General features: G+C 53.4%; 5 protein-coding genes across 7 annotated transcripts; 3 read left to right on the forward strand and 2 right to left on the reverse strand.

Annotated features, from left to right (window-relative positions):
- Window positions 1-124: 124 nt before the first annotated feature.
- IUM83_15135 lies at window positions 125-2261 on the forward strand (the record flags this gene model as incomplete). 2 transcript variants are annotated; one of them, XM_067939930.1, is made up of 8 exons in its annotated part: window positions 125-316; window positions 405-519; window positions 592-791; window positions 882-1107; window positions 1179-1294; window positions 1493-1577; window positions 1632-1947; window positions 2021-2261. In XM_067939930.1, the coding sequence occupies 8 exons, from the start codon at window positions 125-127 to the stop codon at window positions 2259-2261; spliced, it is 1491 nt and encodes a 496-aa protein (XP_067782231.1). The 2 variants fall into 2 exon arrangements, with proteins under 2 accessions (XP_067782231.1, XP_067782232.1); XM_067939929.1 differs by lacking the exon at window positions 2021-2261 and having other exon boundaries at window positions 1179-1577; window positions 1632-1951.
- A 115-nt stretch (window positions 2262-2376) lies between these two features.
- IUM83_15136 (ribonuclease Z) lies at window positions 2377-4003 on the reverse strand (the record flags this gene model as incomplete). The annotated part of the gene is made up of 6 exons (XM_067939931.1): window positions 2377-2613; window positions 2697-2741; window positions 2821-2913; window positions 2979-3126; window positions 3211-3332; window positions 3404-4003. The coding sequence occupies 6 exons, from the start codon at window positions 4001-4003 to the stop codon at window positions 2377-2379; spliced, it is 1245 nt and encodes a 414-aa protein (XP_067782212.1).
- Window positions 4004-4137: 134 nt separating this feature from the next.
- IUM83_15137 (Structural maintenance of chromosomes protein 5) lies at window positions 4138-8635 on the forward strand (the record flags this gene model as incomplete). 2 transcript variants are annotated; one of them, XM_067939932.1, is made up of 19 exons in its annotated part: window positions 4138-4344; window positions 4416-4787; window positions 4865-4969; window positions 5035-5139; window positions 5207-5286; window positions 5361-5424; window positions 5495-5608; window positions 5678-5770; window positions 5842-6066; window positions 6152-6412; window positions 6486-6669; window positions 6738-6892; window positions 6960-7124; window positions 7184-7239; window positions 7305-7457; window positions 7531-7849; window positions 7921-8034; window positions 8117-8206; window positions 8273-8635. In XM_067939932.1, the coding sequence occupies 19 exons, from the start codon at window positions 4138-4140 to the stop codon at window positions 8633-8635; spliced, it is 3225 nt and encodes a 1074-aa protein (XP_067782254.1). The 2 variants fall into 2 exon arrangements, with proteins under 2 accessions (XP_067782254.1, XP_067782255.1); XM_067939933.1 differs by lacking the exons at window positions 5207-5286; window positions 5361-5424 and having other exon boundaries at window positions 5738-5770.
- A 157-nt stretch (window positions 8636-8792) lies between these two features.
- On the reverse strand, window positions 8793-11750 carry IUM83_15138 (Epsin-like, N-terminal; the record flags this gene model as incomplete). The annotated part of the gene is made up of 8 exons (XM_067939934.1): window positions 8793-9059; window positions 9130-9441; window positions 9535-9799; window positions 9859-11120; window positions 11197-11264; window positions 11349-11424; window positions 11496-11605; window positions 11672-11750. The coding sequence occupies 8 exons, from the start codon at window positions 11748-11750 to the stop codon at window positions 8793-8795; spliced, it is 2439 nt and encodes an 812-aa protein (XP_067782226.1).
- A 217-nt stretch (window positions 11751-11967) lies between these two features.
- On the forward strand, window positions 11968-12861 carry IUM83_15139 (Heat shock factor protein 2; the record flags this gene model as incomplete). The annotated part of the gene is made up of 1 exon (XM_067939935.1): window positions 11968-12861. The coding sequence occupies one exon, from the start codon at window positions 11968-11970 to the stop codon at window positions 12859-12861; it is 894 nt and encodes a 297-aa protein (XP_067782249.1).
- Window positions 12862-12874: the final 13 nt, after the last annotated feature.

Raw genomic sequence — 12874 nt, forward strand, 5'->3', positions numbered from 1 at the left:
GGGCACGAGGCGCCCGCCGTGACCCGCAGAGCACCGGCTGGCCTCGAGCTGCTGCTATCCAACAATGCGCCGCAGCATGAGCGAGCGGCACGGCAGTGCCAGAAACCCTCGCACTGGCACCATCATGCACTCGCTGCCGCGCCGACGCTCGAAGGACGACGAGCTCATGCGCACGCCGTCGTCCGCGTATGATCAGCTGCGCGTGAGCGGCTTCCCGCCTGTGCGTCTGGGCAGTTGGCACCGCTACCGCTCGCTGTCGCAGGAGTTCGACGACGTGTTCAAGCCCGAGGCGTCGTCAATGGCCCGAGAGCCTGCGGTACGTCCAAGGGATCCGCTAACGGAGCTGCTCGTGGCTTGGCTGGCATCAGAGGGATTAATCAATGGTGGTGCCGTTGTGGCTGCAGAACTTTCATGTGGGGATTGAGATCAAGCAGATTTTGACGCCGACAACGGCTCGTGCGCGCAAGACGAAGATCATCTGTGCCATTGGCCCGGCGTCTTGGTCTGTAGAGATGCTCGGTGAGTTTTTTTTTGCGGGTTGTTGCAACGGTTGCAATGCGTTGACTGATAGTTGGAGTGATCGTGCTGTAGGACAACTTTTGGATGCTGGCATGAATGTGGCGAGGTTGAACTTTTCGCATGGGGACCACGAACTGCACCAGAGAAGTCTGTCGAATTTGAGGGAGGCGATGGCAGCACGGCCGGGCTGCCACTGTGCTGTTTTGCTGGATACGAAGGGACCGGAGATCAGGAGTGGGTTCCTAAAAGGGCATAAACCTGTTCAGTTGAAGGTGTGGAGTCCGTGGTAGGTGTGGCTAGGCGATGAATTGGGCAATTTCGCTGATGGATACTGCTTGTTACTGTCGATGTGAATCGAATAGGCTGGGCAGACGCTGGAGATTACTACGGACTATGGCGTTGAGGGAGACAACTCGCGCATTGCATGCACGTATGAGCAATTGCCGACGTCGGTGTCAGTTGGCTCCAAGATTTTGTGCGACGACGGAAGCCTCGTGATGACGGTGCTAGAGTGCCGATCGGACTCGATCATAGTGCGCGTGCACAATGACCATCTTCTTGAGGAGAAGAAAAACATGAACCTTCCAGGTTGGTGATATTCGCTTCAGCACTGTTTGGTGGGTGTGAACTGAGTTGAAGTGTTCCGTATCTATGTGCAGGGGCGGCCATTCAGATACCCGGCATTACGGAGAAGGACGAGGACGATCTGCTGAATTTTGCGATTCCGAACGGTGTAGACATTGTCTCGGGATCCTTTGTGCGCTCAGCTGCGAACGTACGTGCAATCCGCGAGTGTCTAGGTGAGGCTGGGCGTCACATTCGGGTACACGCCAAAATTGAAAGCCAGGAGGCACTTCAAAACATTGATGAGATCATCGCTGAAGCCGACGGCATCCATGTGAGCCGTGGGGACCTCGGTATGGAGCTGTCACCAGAGCGAGTGTTTTTAGCTCAAAAGATGATTATTGGAAAGGCTAATCGCGCTGGCAAGCCCGTCGTGACCTCCACGCAAATGCTGCAATCTATGACGAAGAAGATAATTCCATCCAACGCGGAATGCACGGATGTCGCCAATGCAGTGCTGGACGGTACAGACGCGATGATGTTATCAGCAGAGACCGCTAAGGGTATGTACCCGAAGGAAGCTGTTGCAACAATGGCCAGGATTTGTATTGAAGCTGAGCAAGCACTTGACTACGCGGAGGTCTATAGATTGCACCGGGCCGCAAACAGCAAGCACGTCAGTTTGTGCGAGTCGGTCGCTAGTTCGGCAGTAGAAATCTCTCTCGACATGGCTGTGAAGCTCATCATTTCAATCACAGATTCCGGCGTCAGTACCAAGCTCCTCGCAAAATATCGTCCAAAAGCCAACATCTTGGCTGTCACCTCTTCCACTCTGACGGCGCGACAACTTTCAGGGGTGTCACGGTAAGGATATTCGACAGTGTGAAGTATATAGCGCATGCAAACTTACAATTTTTGTGTTGTTGGCTCGTCATAGAGGAGTGACAGCGCTGCTGGTGGATTCTATGACCGACGTGGACGATCTTACTTTGAAGGCTATTGCGTTTGCAAAGGAGCGGGGGTTGATTAAAAGCCGGGACGTAGTCATTTTAGTTCACGGACTGGATGATGCTGTATCAAAGTCCACCAATGTGGTGAAGGTGATCGAGGTTGACAAACAACGTTACACGAGCCCAAAACATAGTTTTTTTAGTGGGATTCACATACCGTTCACCTAAATGCAAACTAAGATTTTGTCGTGGGCCTAAAGTGAATGTTTTTTTGGCAAACAAAATTGTGCTAGGTCTCCAGGTGAAGTTAACCTGCTGTCTATGTGCTGTTCTATCTAATACTCTATTCGTGGGGTGCGCGGGGGATCGGGATACGCAGGAAGTCTGACGCAGGAACAATCGCTCGTCGCCCAAACGCTGCTTGGGCCTCCAGCGCGAGATGAAGAGTAGTGCGAGCTTTGAAATCGGCCGACCAGTGACGGAAGCGATGGCTGAAATGCGTCAATGCGAGTAGCGTCGCATTCATCTTCTTGGCTGCATATCCTGCCATAAGAGCCGTGGAATGTCCTCGATGCACCGCCTTGAGGGGAAAAAAATCGCACAAAAATCAAGAGCGTGCGTTGAGCTACAAATTTTGCTGTAATCGAATTGAATTGTTCTTACCTGTTTCACCATTTCATGGCCCAATGTTGCTTCGTGAACCAAAACCTGGAAGGTGAAAAAGAAAGCCGAAATGATGAGATACTGGTAGTCAGGCTTCTAGCAAAACGTAGCATGTGTGACTTACGTCGCAGTTTTGTGCGATGTCAAACATCCGCGACGAGTCGGCAGAATCACCGAGAATTGCTACTTTGCGTCCTCGAGCCTGTGGTCCGGTCACCTGTAACGTCGATTGCAAAATATAAGCGATCTAAAATTGCGGTAGGAATGGGCTGTGCAACGAACCTCGGACGCGTGAAGCATTTCGCCATTCGGCAACTCTACACTTCCTCCAAGCTTGAGTGTGCCATACTTCGGACCAGGCGGCAACCCTCGCTGACGTAACTTATCCATGTTCAGCTTACCGGGAACAGGATACTCTTCAATAACATATCTGCCGAGTTCAACACGAATACATTCCCGATATCTGGTTTAGTTCTCACAACTAACCAAGCACAAAATCCAAATATCGGCATACCCGAAACACGTGACTGTGTGCTTCAACGTTGCAGCTTTCACAATAACTCTGCCGTCATCCAGCACGTTCCACACGTCGCCACTCCCGTCCGATTCGGCATGAACCCACTTCCGTGTCAAACTCTAAAATATCCACAACACCACTATCAGCTTCGCACTCCACGAACACAAACTCCAGCAACCTGCCAACGTACAGGGTGTTTCGGTGCATTTCTCATGAACTTCTCGTGCGCCGATGTCTGGCTCAGCATATCGGGGCACACCAGCTCGTGCACCGTGATCTTCAAGTTGGTCAGCCTCGTGCTGCTGGTGGAGAAGGCCGTGTTCAAGTAGGAGAAGAGCCCCAACGGGCCGTAAACATCTATCGGCCGTGGGGCCCTTTCCTTCGTCTGCGGGTCCTTGTACTCCGCGTTGTGGTTGTCCAGCGTGCACAGAATTCCAGGCAGGCCGTACAGGTGATCTCCGTGCAGGTGCGTGATGAAGAACTTGGTGGTGAGCGGGACGCGCACGACGCTCTTGATCAGCTGGCGCAGACTGCCCTCGGCGCAGTCGAACATCCAATTGGAGCGCGCCAGACGCAAGCACACGCCGGTGGGGCTGCGCCGCACTGACGGAGACCCGGCGCCGGTGCCCAGGAACAGCAGCTCGAAGCCCGTGAACGGCAGCTGCGGCGGCGGCACGAACAGCGTGTTGCAGCAGCGCATCGGCACCGTCTTCAGCAGCGCCTGGCGCTCGCTGATTCGCGCGAACCGCGCGGCGCGAGCCACCAGCTTCCCGGCGGTGGTGGACGCCATCGGAAAAAAAAAATGTGGCCGTATTATAATAAAAAAATAAAATGAATGATGTGGTGCACACAAAATTAAATTTTCGCGGGAAAACCGAGTGCGCACTCAGCCATTTACTCTCGCGACTATAAGCGACGATGGCCATGGCGGACGTGGCCGTCGCGAGCTCCGAGGGCTCGGACGAGTACGTGGACGGCTCCATCTTCCGCGTCAAGCTGCACAACTTCCTGACGTACTCGGACGCCGAGTTCTTCCCCGGGCCGCGGCTCAATCTCATCCTGGGGCCCAACGGCACGGGCAAGAGCTCCATCGTCTGCGCGCTCTGCGTGGGCCTGGCGGGCAGCACGCGGGTACATGCACTCCTTTATATGACGTAACGGGTTTGTGATGGCTGATATTGACGTGATATTCGGCTGCGTAGCTGCTGGGGCGAGCGGACAAGGTGGGCCAGTTCGTGCGCCACGAGAAGGAGAGCGGCTTCACGGAGATCGAGCTGTTCTTCGAGCGCGGCAACAAGGTCATCCGGCGCAACATCTTCCGGGACAACAAGAGCACGTGGCAGGTGAACGGCAGGGACTCGACGCTCAAGAACGTGGCGGGCATCATGGAGGCGGCCAAGATCCAGATCGACAACCTGTGCCAGTTCCTGCCGCAGGACAAGGTCGGCGAGTTCTCGAGGATGAACGCCGTGCAGCTGCTCAAGGCCACCGAGAACGCCATCACCGACAGCGACCTGGCCGCCAAGCACGACGAGATCATCGAGCTGCAGAACAGCATGTCGGACAAAGGACGAGTAAGTTTGTGGCGGAGCTGCGGGCTACGCGACGCAGCAGATGCTGATGAAGGTGGTGCTGGTGCTTTGTCTTGAAGGAATTGGAACACGCGCGGGCAGCACTGGAACTGAAGAAGAGTGAGAACGCCCAACGACAGAAAGAAGTGGAGCGGATTGAAGACTACGAAGCGCGGATTAAGGAGGTACGGCGGTTGCTGCGACAGCATTTGTCGACGAAAGTTTAATCTGTGCTCGTTGATCACCTCAGACGGAAGAGATGGAGAAAAAATGCCTGTGGCTCGAATTCGAGGATGCAAAACGCGAAGTCGAAGGGCTAAAGCAGGAGAAGAAGCGCTGCAAACAAGCAATCGACGTGGGCTTCTGCGCTGTGCTTAGATTTGTACTGTCGATTACGCTCATTATGTGATGGTTTGTTGCAGAATGAACGCAGAGACAAAATCGCACCGCTCGAAAACCTTCTCAAGGAGGAGTTAAATAAGCTGGATGAAGTGAAGAACGAGTACGTAGCGTCGCTGTTTGCGAAATGGCTCTTGTCTAACCTGCTAACCACGTGCCTATTTGTGAAACAATTAGAAAAAATGAGGTCGACAACGAGAAGCGCCAGCTCATTGAGAGAATCAGGCAGGAGAAAAACCACGTGGGTGAAATGTAGAGTTCTGCGATTGCGCATTGTCGCCATAGTTGTTGACAATGTTTTGTTATTGCAGATCGAAACAATGGAGAGCGCTCAGAGTCAAACTTTATCGGATGTCAAAGAGCTGCGCAACCAGCATAACTCCACGCGCCGAAAACTTGAGCGCTTGGAAGGCGATGTAGCAAATGTTCGTAGTCCTTGCTTTGTCTGTGTGGTTGTAGCTGTTAATCTGACATTGCTTGATGCTTTACTTCAGTGGAAGAGGGAGCGCGAGGGAATGGCTGATGATACTGCCCTCAAAGAGCAAAAAGAGCAGCTGGAAAGACAGCAGCGCGCCAAAGATATGGAGGTATCGCTGGTGGTGATTTTTTTTCAACTTTCGCGTCCATATATTCTAATGCTGTTTCCCCTCCTGCGTAGGAAACGGAAATCCATAGTAAGAGAGAAGCTCGTGCTCGTGAGCTAGCCTACTTGGATAGTGAACAGAGGAAGTTCACTAGCAAACTGGAAAAACTGGACAATGAGGATGTGCAGCGTCGGTTAGCCTTGCAAAGAGCTGATCCTGACTGTATCCGCGCTGCGGATTGGGTCAAAAACAACCAGCATCGGTTAAAGCGGAAAGTATGGGGCCCCATCGCGCTCGAGGTAACTAGCATGCCGAACTTATTGTCCATGCCACTATTTAAATTTGCCAGCTAATCCGTTGATGGGTACTGTACCGACACTACAGATGAAGATCAACGAACCAATTCATGCGAAATACGTTGAAGACACCCTTCCAAAGTGGTTATTAGCAGCGCTGGTGACAGAGTGCTATGAGGACTACAATACGATCCTTCGCGAGCTGAACAACGGCAATTCTGATCGCCGTATCAAAGCGTCTATTTTGAACGTGGAAGATGGCAAGTGTCATGCTGTCCATCGGCCATATTCGACAGAGCAAATGAGGGATTATAGCGATAGATACGGAATGCGTGGCTACCTAGATGAGGTACAGCAACGCAAACTATTGCGTCGATGCGTGATTTGTCGGACTGACGTATGAGCCTTATTTTTTTTTGCAGCTGGTTACTGCGCCTGAAATTGTGCATGAAGCTCTTCGTGCCCATGGAGGTCTTCACACTGTGATGGTGGGCTCTCAGCAGACGGAAGACATCATTAACAGAGGTGGACAGATTTTCTCGGAGATTGCATCAGCAGAACGAAAGGCCGCGTTCGTGACTCCGTACAAGAAATACGTCACCTCAGGTTCGTACCACTTGTGTCGTACATGTGGCCTTCTTCGTGTTGTGACTTTTATTGCTACTATTACGCAGTTTCCAAGTATGGTAACCGTAACGTCACTACGCGTACGAATGATCTCTTAAACCCTCGTTTGCTGGCGGCTTCAACTTCAAATGAGGATGAGAAAACTGAAATGAAAAAGATTCTGGATGATCTCCGATCAAATGAAAGGCGCATCCAAGATGAGGTAAGGTTGTTGCAGACATTGTGGGACTAGAATGAAACTTGATATGTATATTTTCTTGCCATTCTAGATTACGGGTCTCAAGGAACAAGAAAGACAATATGCGGAAGAGAAGAGAAATGTCCAGCACCGCATCACAGAGATCCGTTCTCAGCGGAAGGCGATCATTCGCTTGGATGACAAGATTGCTGAGGGGGACAACAAAATTTATTCTCTGAAAAGTGAACTGGCTCAGGTAATACGCACCATGACCTTGATTACAAATGCGGCATACTTAAACTTTTCGTTTTCCAGGACGTATCGGCGAAAGAGGAGGCCTTGACACGAAAGTTGAAAAACCAAGCATCGAAGTGAGTTGACCAACGTACCTTAAGCTTGTGATGGAGCCAGGCACTGACTCTTTCGTTCCTATCAGGCAAGCACAGCAGATAAAACGCTGTTTACAGCTCTCAAGAGACCTGTTTAAGGCTAGTGCGCGCGAAGCATGCTTGTCACTGCAGCTCGGAACTCAGCAAGTTCGAGTGGATTTCACGGATAAACACCTGAAACAGACTGAAGCCACCCTCAGGTATTGCGCCTGCTTATTTTGATCGAACATACATATACATGCCATTGCTAACGTATCATTTTGTATATTCTAGGGACCTTAAGGAAGCTTACAAACTTGCAAAAGAAAATCTGCTGACCACAGCGAGAAAGGCGATGAGTCTGAAGCGCAAAGCAGAAGAAGAGGCTCCATGGGAGGAATACGAAGAACGATTTAACGAACTTCCAGACGATTTGGATGAACTACGTGGCAAGATTGAAAACAACAAGGCGGCTCTGGAGTGTTTCCGCGGCGACAGAAGCATTCGTGAACTGTATGAACGTGTGTGCGCCGAAATTCAGGATGATGAAGCGCATTTGGCTGATCTTGAAAGTTTTGTCACCCATGGCGAAGACAAAATCAACGGAATTAAGGTGCGTTCCTTAGGCTCGGTTAGTGGGTACCTGCAACTAATGTTCGTCTTCGTTCACCTAAACGATAAAAGGGCGAATGGCATGCCAAACTGAAAGATGTGGTATATCACATTGACTCCTCGTTCAAGGAGTTTTTTATGGACATTGGATGTGTCGGTGAAATCGTGCTGGATGACGAGGATCCGGTAAGCTCACTGACTGGCCCAAGTATCTTGCCGTTTTTGAGATTCGCAATGCTGATGCCTTTAATGTTTGACCTTGGTATAGGACGTCGCAAAATGGGGCATCCAACGTCGCGCACAGTTCCGCAAAAACACGAAGCTGTCAACGATGACCGCAGAAGAACAGTCTGGTGGTGTACGTATTTCGTATTTTTGTTAAGGCTCTGTGGTTTGCTCTTAGTTAACCGACATTACTGTGCAGGAAAAATCGGTCGGAACGATCATGTACTTGATGGCTCTCCAAAGCCTTACAAAGTGTCCATTCCGGGTGGTGGATGAGATTAATCAGGGCATGGACGTTTACAATGAGCGGAAGGTGTTCCAGCGGATCACGAAATCATCGTGCGGGAGCAAGCTGCCGCAGTATTTCCTTATCACACCCAAGCTCATTACTGGACTCCAGTACCATCGCGACACGAAGGTCATGGTCATTCTGAATGGTCCATATAACATGGTACGGCAAGAATTGTGGGACCCCGATCGTTTTATTGCTTGCGGCAAGCAGTCGAAACGAAAAGCAGATAGTGCAGTCAATGGCTTCTCCAAGAAGCGTATTCGAGCGTGAGTATATCTCCGGTGGATACCTCCTACGTGCCGACTGCAATCACACCCTTGGAAAACATTATAATACAGTCAAGTGGATTGTTTTCATGCCTTAGGTTTTTCATTTCATCGTTCTCGTGAGACTTCGAGCAGAAAGCAGCTTATTCGCACACGATACTCTACATGAAGTTGAATGCCGATTGTCCGCCACTGAGGCGCGTACCATCACCCCCAGGAGGCGGTGCTGTGCCTGCCGCTGCAGCTGCACTGCGTGGTGAGTTAGCGATCGCGAAGAGGTCTTTCCCAAAATGACTCAACGCCTTGTTGCGCTCGTCCTGCTCTGGCTGCTGATAAAATTGCTGTTGCGTAGTAGCAACTTGCTGCTGTGGGGCGTAGGATGGGTTAGAAGACGTAGAGCTCCCTAGTGTATCGAACCCGTCCAAAAGCTGCATAATCAGCCAAGAAAGCAAAAATATGTTAGGATGCTACTAAAAAACTTCGCGTCACCAAGCGTACCGAAATCTCTGGCGGGGGTGTCGGCGCTGGGGGGGGTTGCGAACGGACTGGGGAACCAAGTAGATCCGCAGTAACCTGCACAGCTGGTTGTGCTGGGCCAGCAGACGACTCCAAACTGAGAGAGCCGAAGCCCAGAAGGTCAACTTCTTGTTGCGGTTGGCCCTTTGTAGGGCTGCCACGCTGTACTCGTGCAGTACCAGACCGCTTAGTGCTCGTTTGCGACGGAGCCTGATCTGCTTCATCCGCGTAGCCAAGCGCACGCAAAACCTGAACCGCCTTTGATACTACGCTTGGCTTGGTATCCTTTCGGAGCTGTAAGAATGACATCACGTTGTTGCAGAGAAATTTAGTGAGCAACGGCACGCGCAATGATGCAAACAACGCATCGTCTAAGACAACACACACCTCCTCGACGACCTCCACGTTTTCTTCGAAAAAATCCTGGTACGGTGCTGCGCCTGGCGAATCCAGCAGTGCTAGCACCACGTGCAAACCTTTCAAACGAACTTGCCAGGTGTCCTCTTCGAGCTTGTCCAGCAGGATATCACCAATTGTCTGTGCATCTAACGTCTGCGCCAGATCCACAAAACGCTTCAATCCATCTGCAGGCGGTGCGCGCGAAAGTCCCGCAGGGGCGCATAAGTTGTCAATCATAGTGCGCTCATAGTCCCTGTGAAACAATTTACGTCAGTGCAAGTAGGAGGAAACAGTTAGCTACATGGCTCGTACCTGCTAGTGTCACCACCACCTGCTCCCTGTGCATTTGGCTGATAGTAACCATGGTCAATTACTTGAGGGCCAGCACGCAGTTCGTCATGGTCAGCTAACGACGACGCCATTGACTTGTCCATATTGCGGCGGTCCCATTTTTCAAGCGCGGCCGAACCCATTTTCATCAGCACCTCCGCTTTTTTACCCAGAGCTGTCGTCGGCACATCGCTGAGAGGTTGTCCATTCACAGGGAGACCCATGCTTCCAATCCGGTGGGAACTACCGCTTAGCATACGATTCGTGTTATCGATGTAGGACGGTGCGCCACCCGAGTAGGACGGTGCACCACCCGAGTTGCCACCGAAGCCACCACGCGCACTACCTCCCATTGCATTCGGGTTGTACGTATTTCCGGAGCTTGCATTGGGGTTGTAAGTGTTTCCAGGGTTTCCGGCGCTAGCGCCGCGGACAGCATTCGGGTTGTACGTGCCACTATTAAATCCACCCAATCCTGACGTCGCACCGGTGTTGCTGGAGCCAAATCCACCTGCCGGCTTCGGGAAGTTCAACGAGTGACCCACAAGAACAGTGGGGCGATTGTCCCGCCTTGTGGCTGGGTTGTAGCGAGGCTCATTATCCATAGAAGGATCCTTCTTCTGGTAACCTGTGCTGCTCCAAACACCCGCACCGGCCGCACTCTTCGAGGCCAAACCAGACGATGAGGAGGAAGACCATGAGTTGAAGCCACTAGCCTGTTGCTGTTGCTGTGGTGCGGAATTCTGACCATAACCGCCCTGCGGGCCATTTTGGTTGTAGCCGTATCCCCCGGAATCTCCATTGTTCTGCCCATAGCTACTGCCTCCCCCGTAGCCGCTGTTACCTCCGCCGTAGCCGCTATTACCTCCACCGTAGCCGCTGTTACCCCCGCCGTAGCCGCTGTTACCTCCACCGTAGCCACTGTTACCAGAGGGACCATTGTAGCCTCCGCCAGGTGGGCCATTGTAACCTCCCGACGGGTTATCCTGATACGGAGCCGGCCGCGAGGTGTTCGACGCCTGCGGCTGCCCCCACGATCCCCCAACGTTCGAGTTCTGTCGCTCAGACTGGCCACCCTGGTTGTAAGATCCATTACTATTGTTGTACGGCGTGTTGTCTCCTTGCGGCGCCTGCCAGCTACTCGCACCTCCCTGAGGAGGTTGCTGCTGCTGTTGCTGCTGTTGCTGAGGCGGTTCCTCGTTGCGACGCGACAGGAAGCCATCATTCAAGCACACCAGAGCTTCCTGTGATGTGCAACAGCAACCCCACGACGCATTAGCCCTCCGCACCATGACACGGCAACCTCCGTCGCCCCCTCACCTGCGCGGCCACACGGATGCGGCGGTACTTCTCGTCGCCATACACCGGATCCGGCGGGCCCGAAAACTCTGCACCAAGCCAATGCAACTAACGTCAGTCCCGAGCAGCAGCTAGAAGCACACACAGAGCTCTCCATGCAGCTCCCCACGCACGCAGATAGGCCGACAGCTCCTGCTCCTCGTCCCTGATGGCCTCCCGGAACGCGGGCGCGCCCTCGCGGATGCAGAACTGCGCCAGCAACAACAGCACAACGTCAACAACGCTGGACTCGTCTTCCCGGCAGCTGTTGCGGCCCCCACCGAGATGATCTGCAACGCCTTGAGCTTCACGGTTAAGTTGCTCTTGTTCAGGCGCCCCAGCATGTAGTCGGCGGTCTTCTCGGCGTCGCGCTCGCTGCCCTTGGTCGAGTCTGCCGCGCAAAAGGACGAGGGGGTCAGCAAGGGAAGCTCGCTTAAGTTGCAGCAGCTGCACGCACTGGCGATCTCCTCCATGAGGTAGACGGGCACGGGCCCGTCGTGCAGACTCGTGGCCTCGGCCAGCGTCTGCCGGTTCATCGTCCCTGGGGCTGCGGGCGGGAAGGTGGGCGGTCTCCTGTGGCGTTGCGAGCGTATAGCGATTTGGCTGCATCGAGGGGGGCGCGGGTCAGTGGCACACTGTACCGTCAGAAACTATCTAACCGCATATGGATGATGGAAGATAGGAAATGGTGTTTCGCACGTCAAAATGCGACCCACTTTCACGCACGGCACGACTAGCTCAAGAGACCTGATAATGCAGGGCCGAGGCCGCCGCCTCACGGACCGCGAGCGCCTGGAGATCGGCGAGTACGCGCGGCTGCACCCGCAGGTGAAGCACGTGGACCTGGCGGCCGCGTACCACGTGAACGAGTCCACGATCCGCAAGTGGCGGCGAGAGAGCAACGCCTGCAAAGTCCGCGCTCGCTGCGCGTCGAGCGGTAGCGACGCGCGCCGTCGAGGGCAGGCGGAGCGCGCGCGGGAGTTCGACCTGCAGCTGTTCAATTGGATCTGCGACTGCCGCGGCAGAGGAGAGAGGCGGAGGCCCATCCAGGTGCGCGCCAAGGCGAGGGAGCTCGCGACGACGTTCGAACAGATGGGCAACTTCAAGGCCTCGTCCGGATGGTACTATCGCTTCTGCAGGAGATTCAACTTGACGCTGGATGGAACTGGAGCTGCTGGAGACAGCAATACTGCTAGCAGCAACAGTAGCAGCGACGACGCTGGTGCTGTTGACGCAGAGTCTCGAGGTCTGGAGGCTGCGACGGTGTCAGACTTGCTCTCGTTTGATTTGCTAGCCCCGGTGGAGTTTAGTGCTGGTATTGAGAGTGGCCGTGCTGGAGTTGGTGCCGCTGCGCAGCAGCAGCAGGTGCAGCAGTCAGAGACGGCTGATCCTCTGCAGTTGAAGGAGCGTGCGACGTCGTGCCAAGCCACTATTGCTCGTTTTCTGCATGACCACGCCGCGCTATTAAGCCGAACAAGCCGCATGCGCTTCATCAAGCGCTTGGCTGACGTACCTGATGAGCTCGACGCGTTTGCGGACATGACGAGTGATGCCCGCGTGCAATACGCCAAGTCGTTCGCGGGGAGTGGCCACCTGGATAGCGTTAAGCAGTCGAGCTACGTGCACCAACCGACAGTTGTGCTGTAGAATTCACAGGTGC

This window comes from Phytophthora cinnamomi, assembly GCF_018691715.1.
Source record: "Phytophthora cinnamomi strain GKB4 chromosome Unknown Contig108, whole genome shotgun sequence".
NCBI classification, from domain to species: domain Eukaryota; phylum Oomycota; class Peronosporomycetes; order Peronosporales; family Peronosporaceae; genus Phytophthora; species Phytophthora cinnamomi.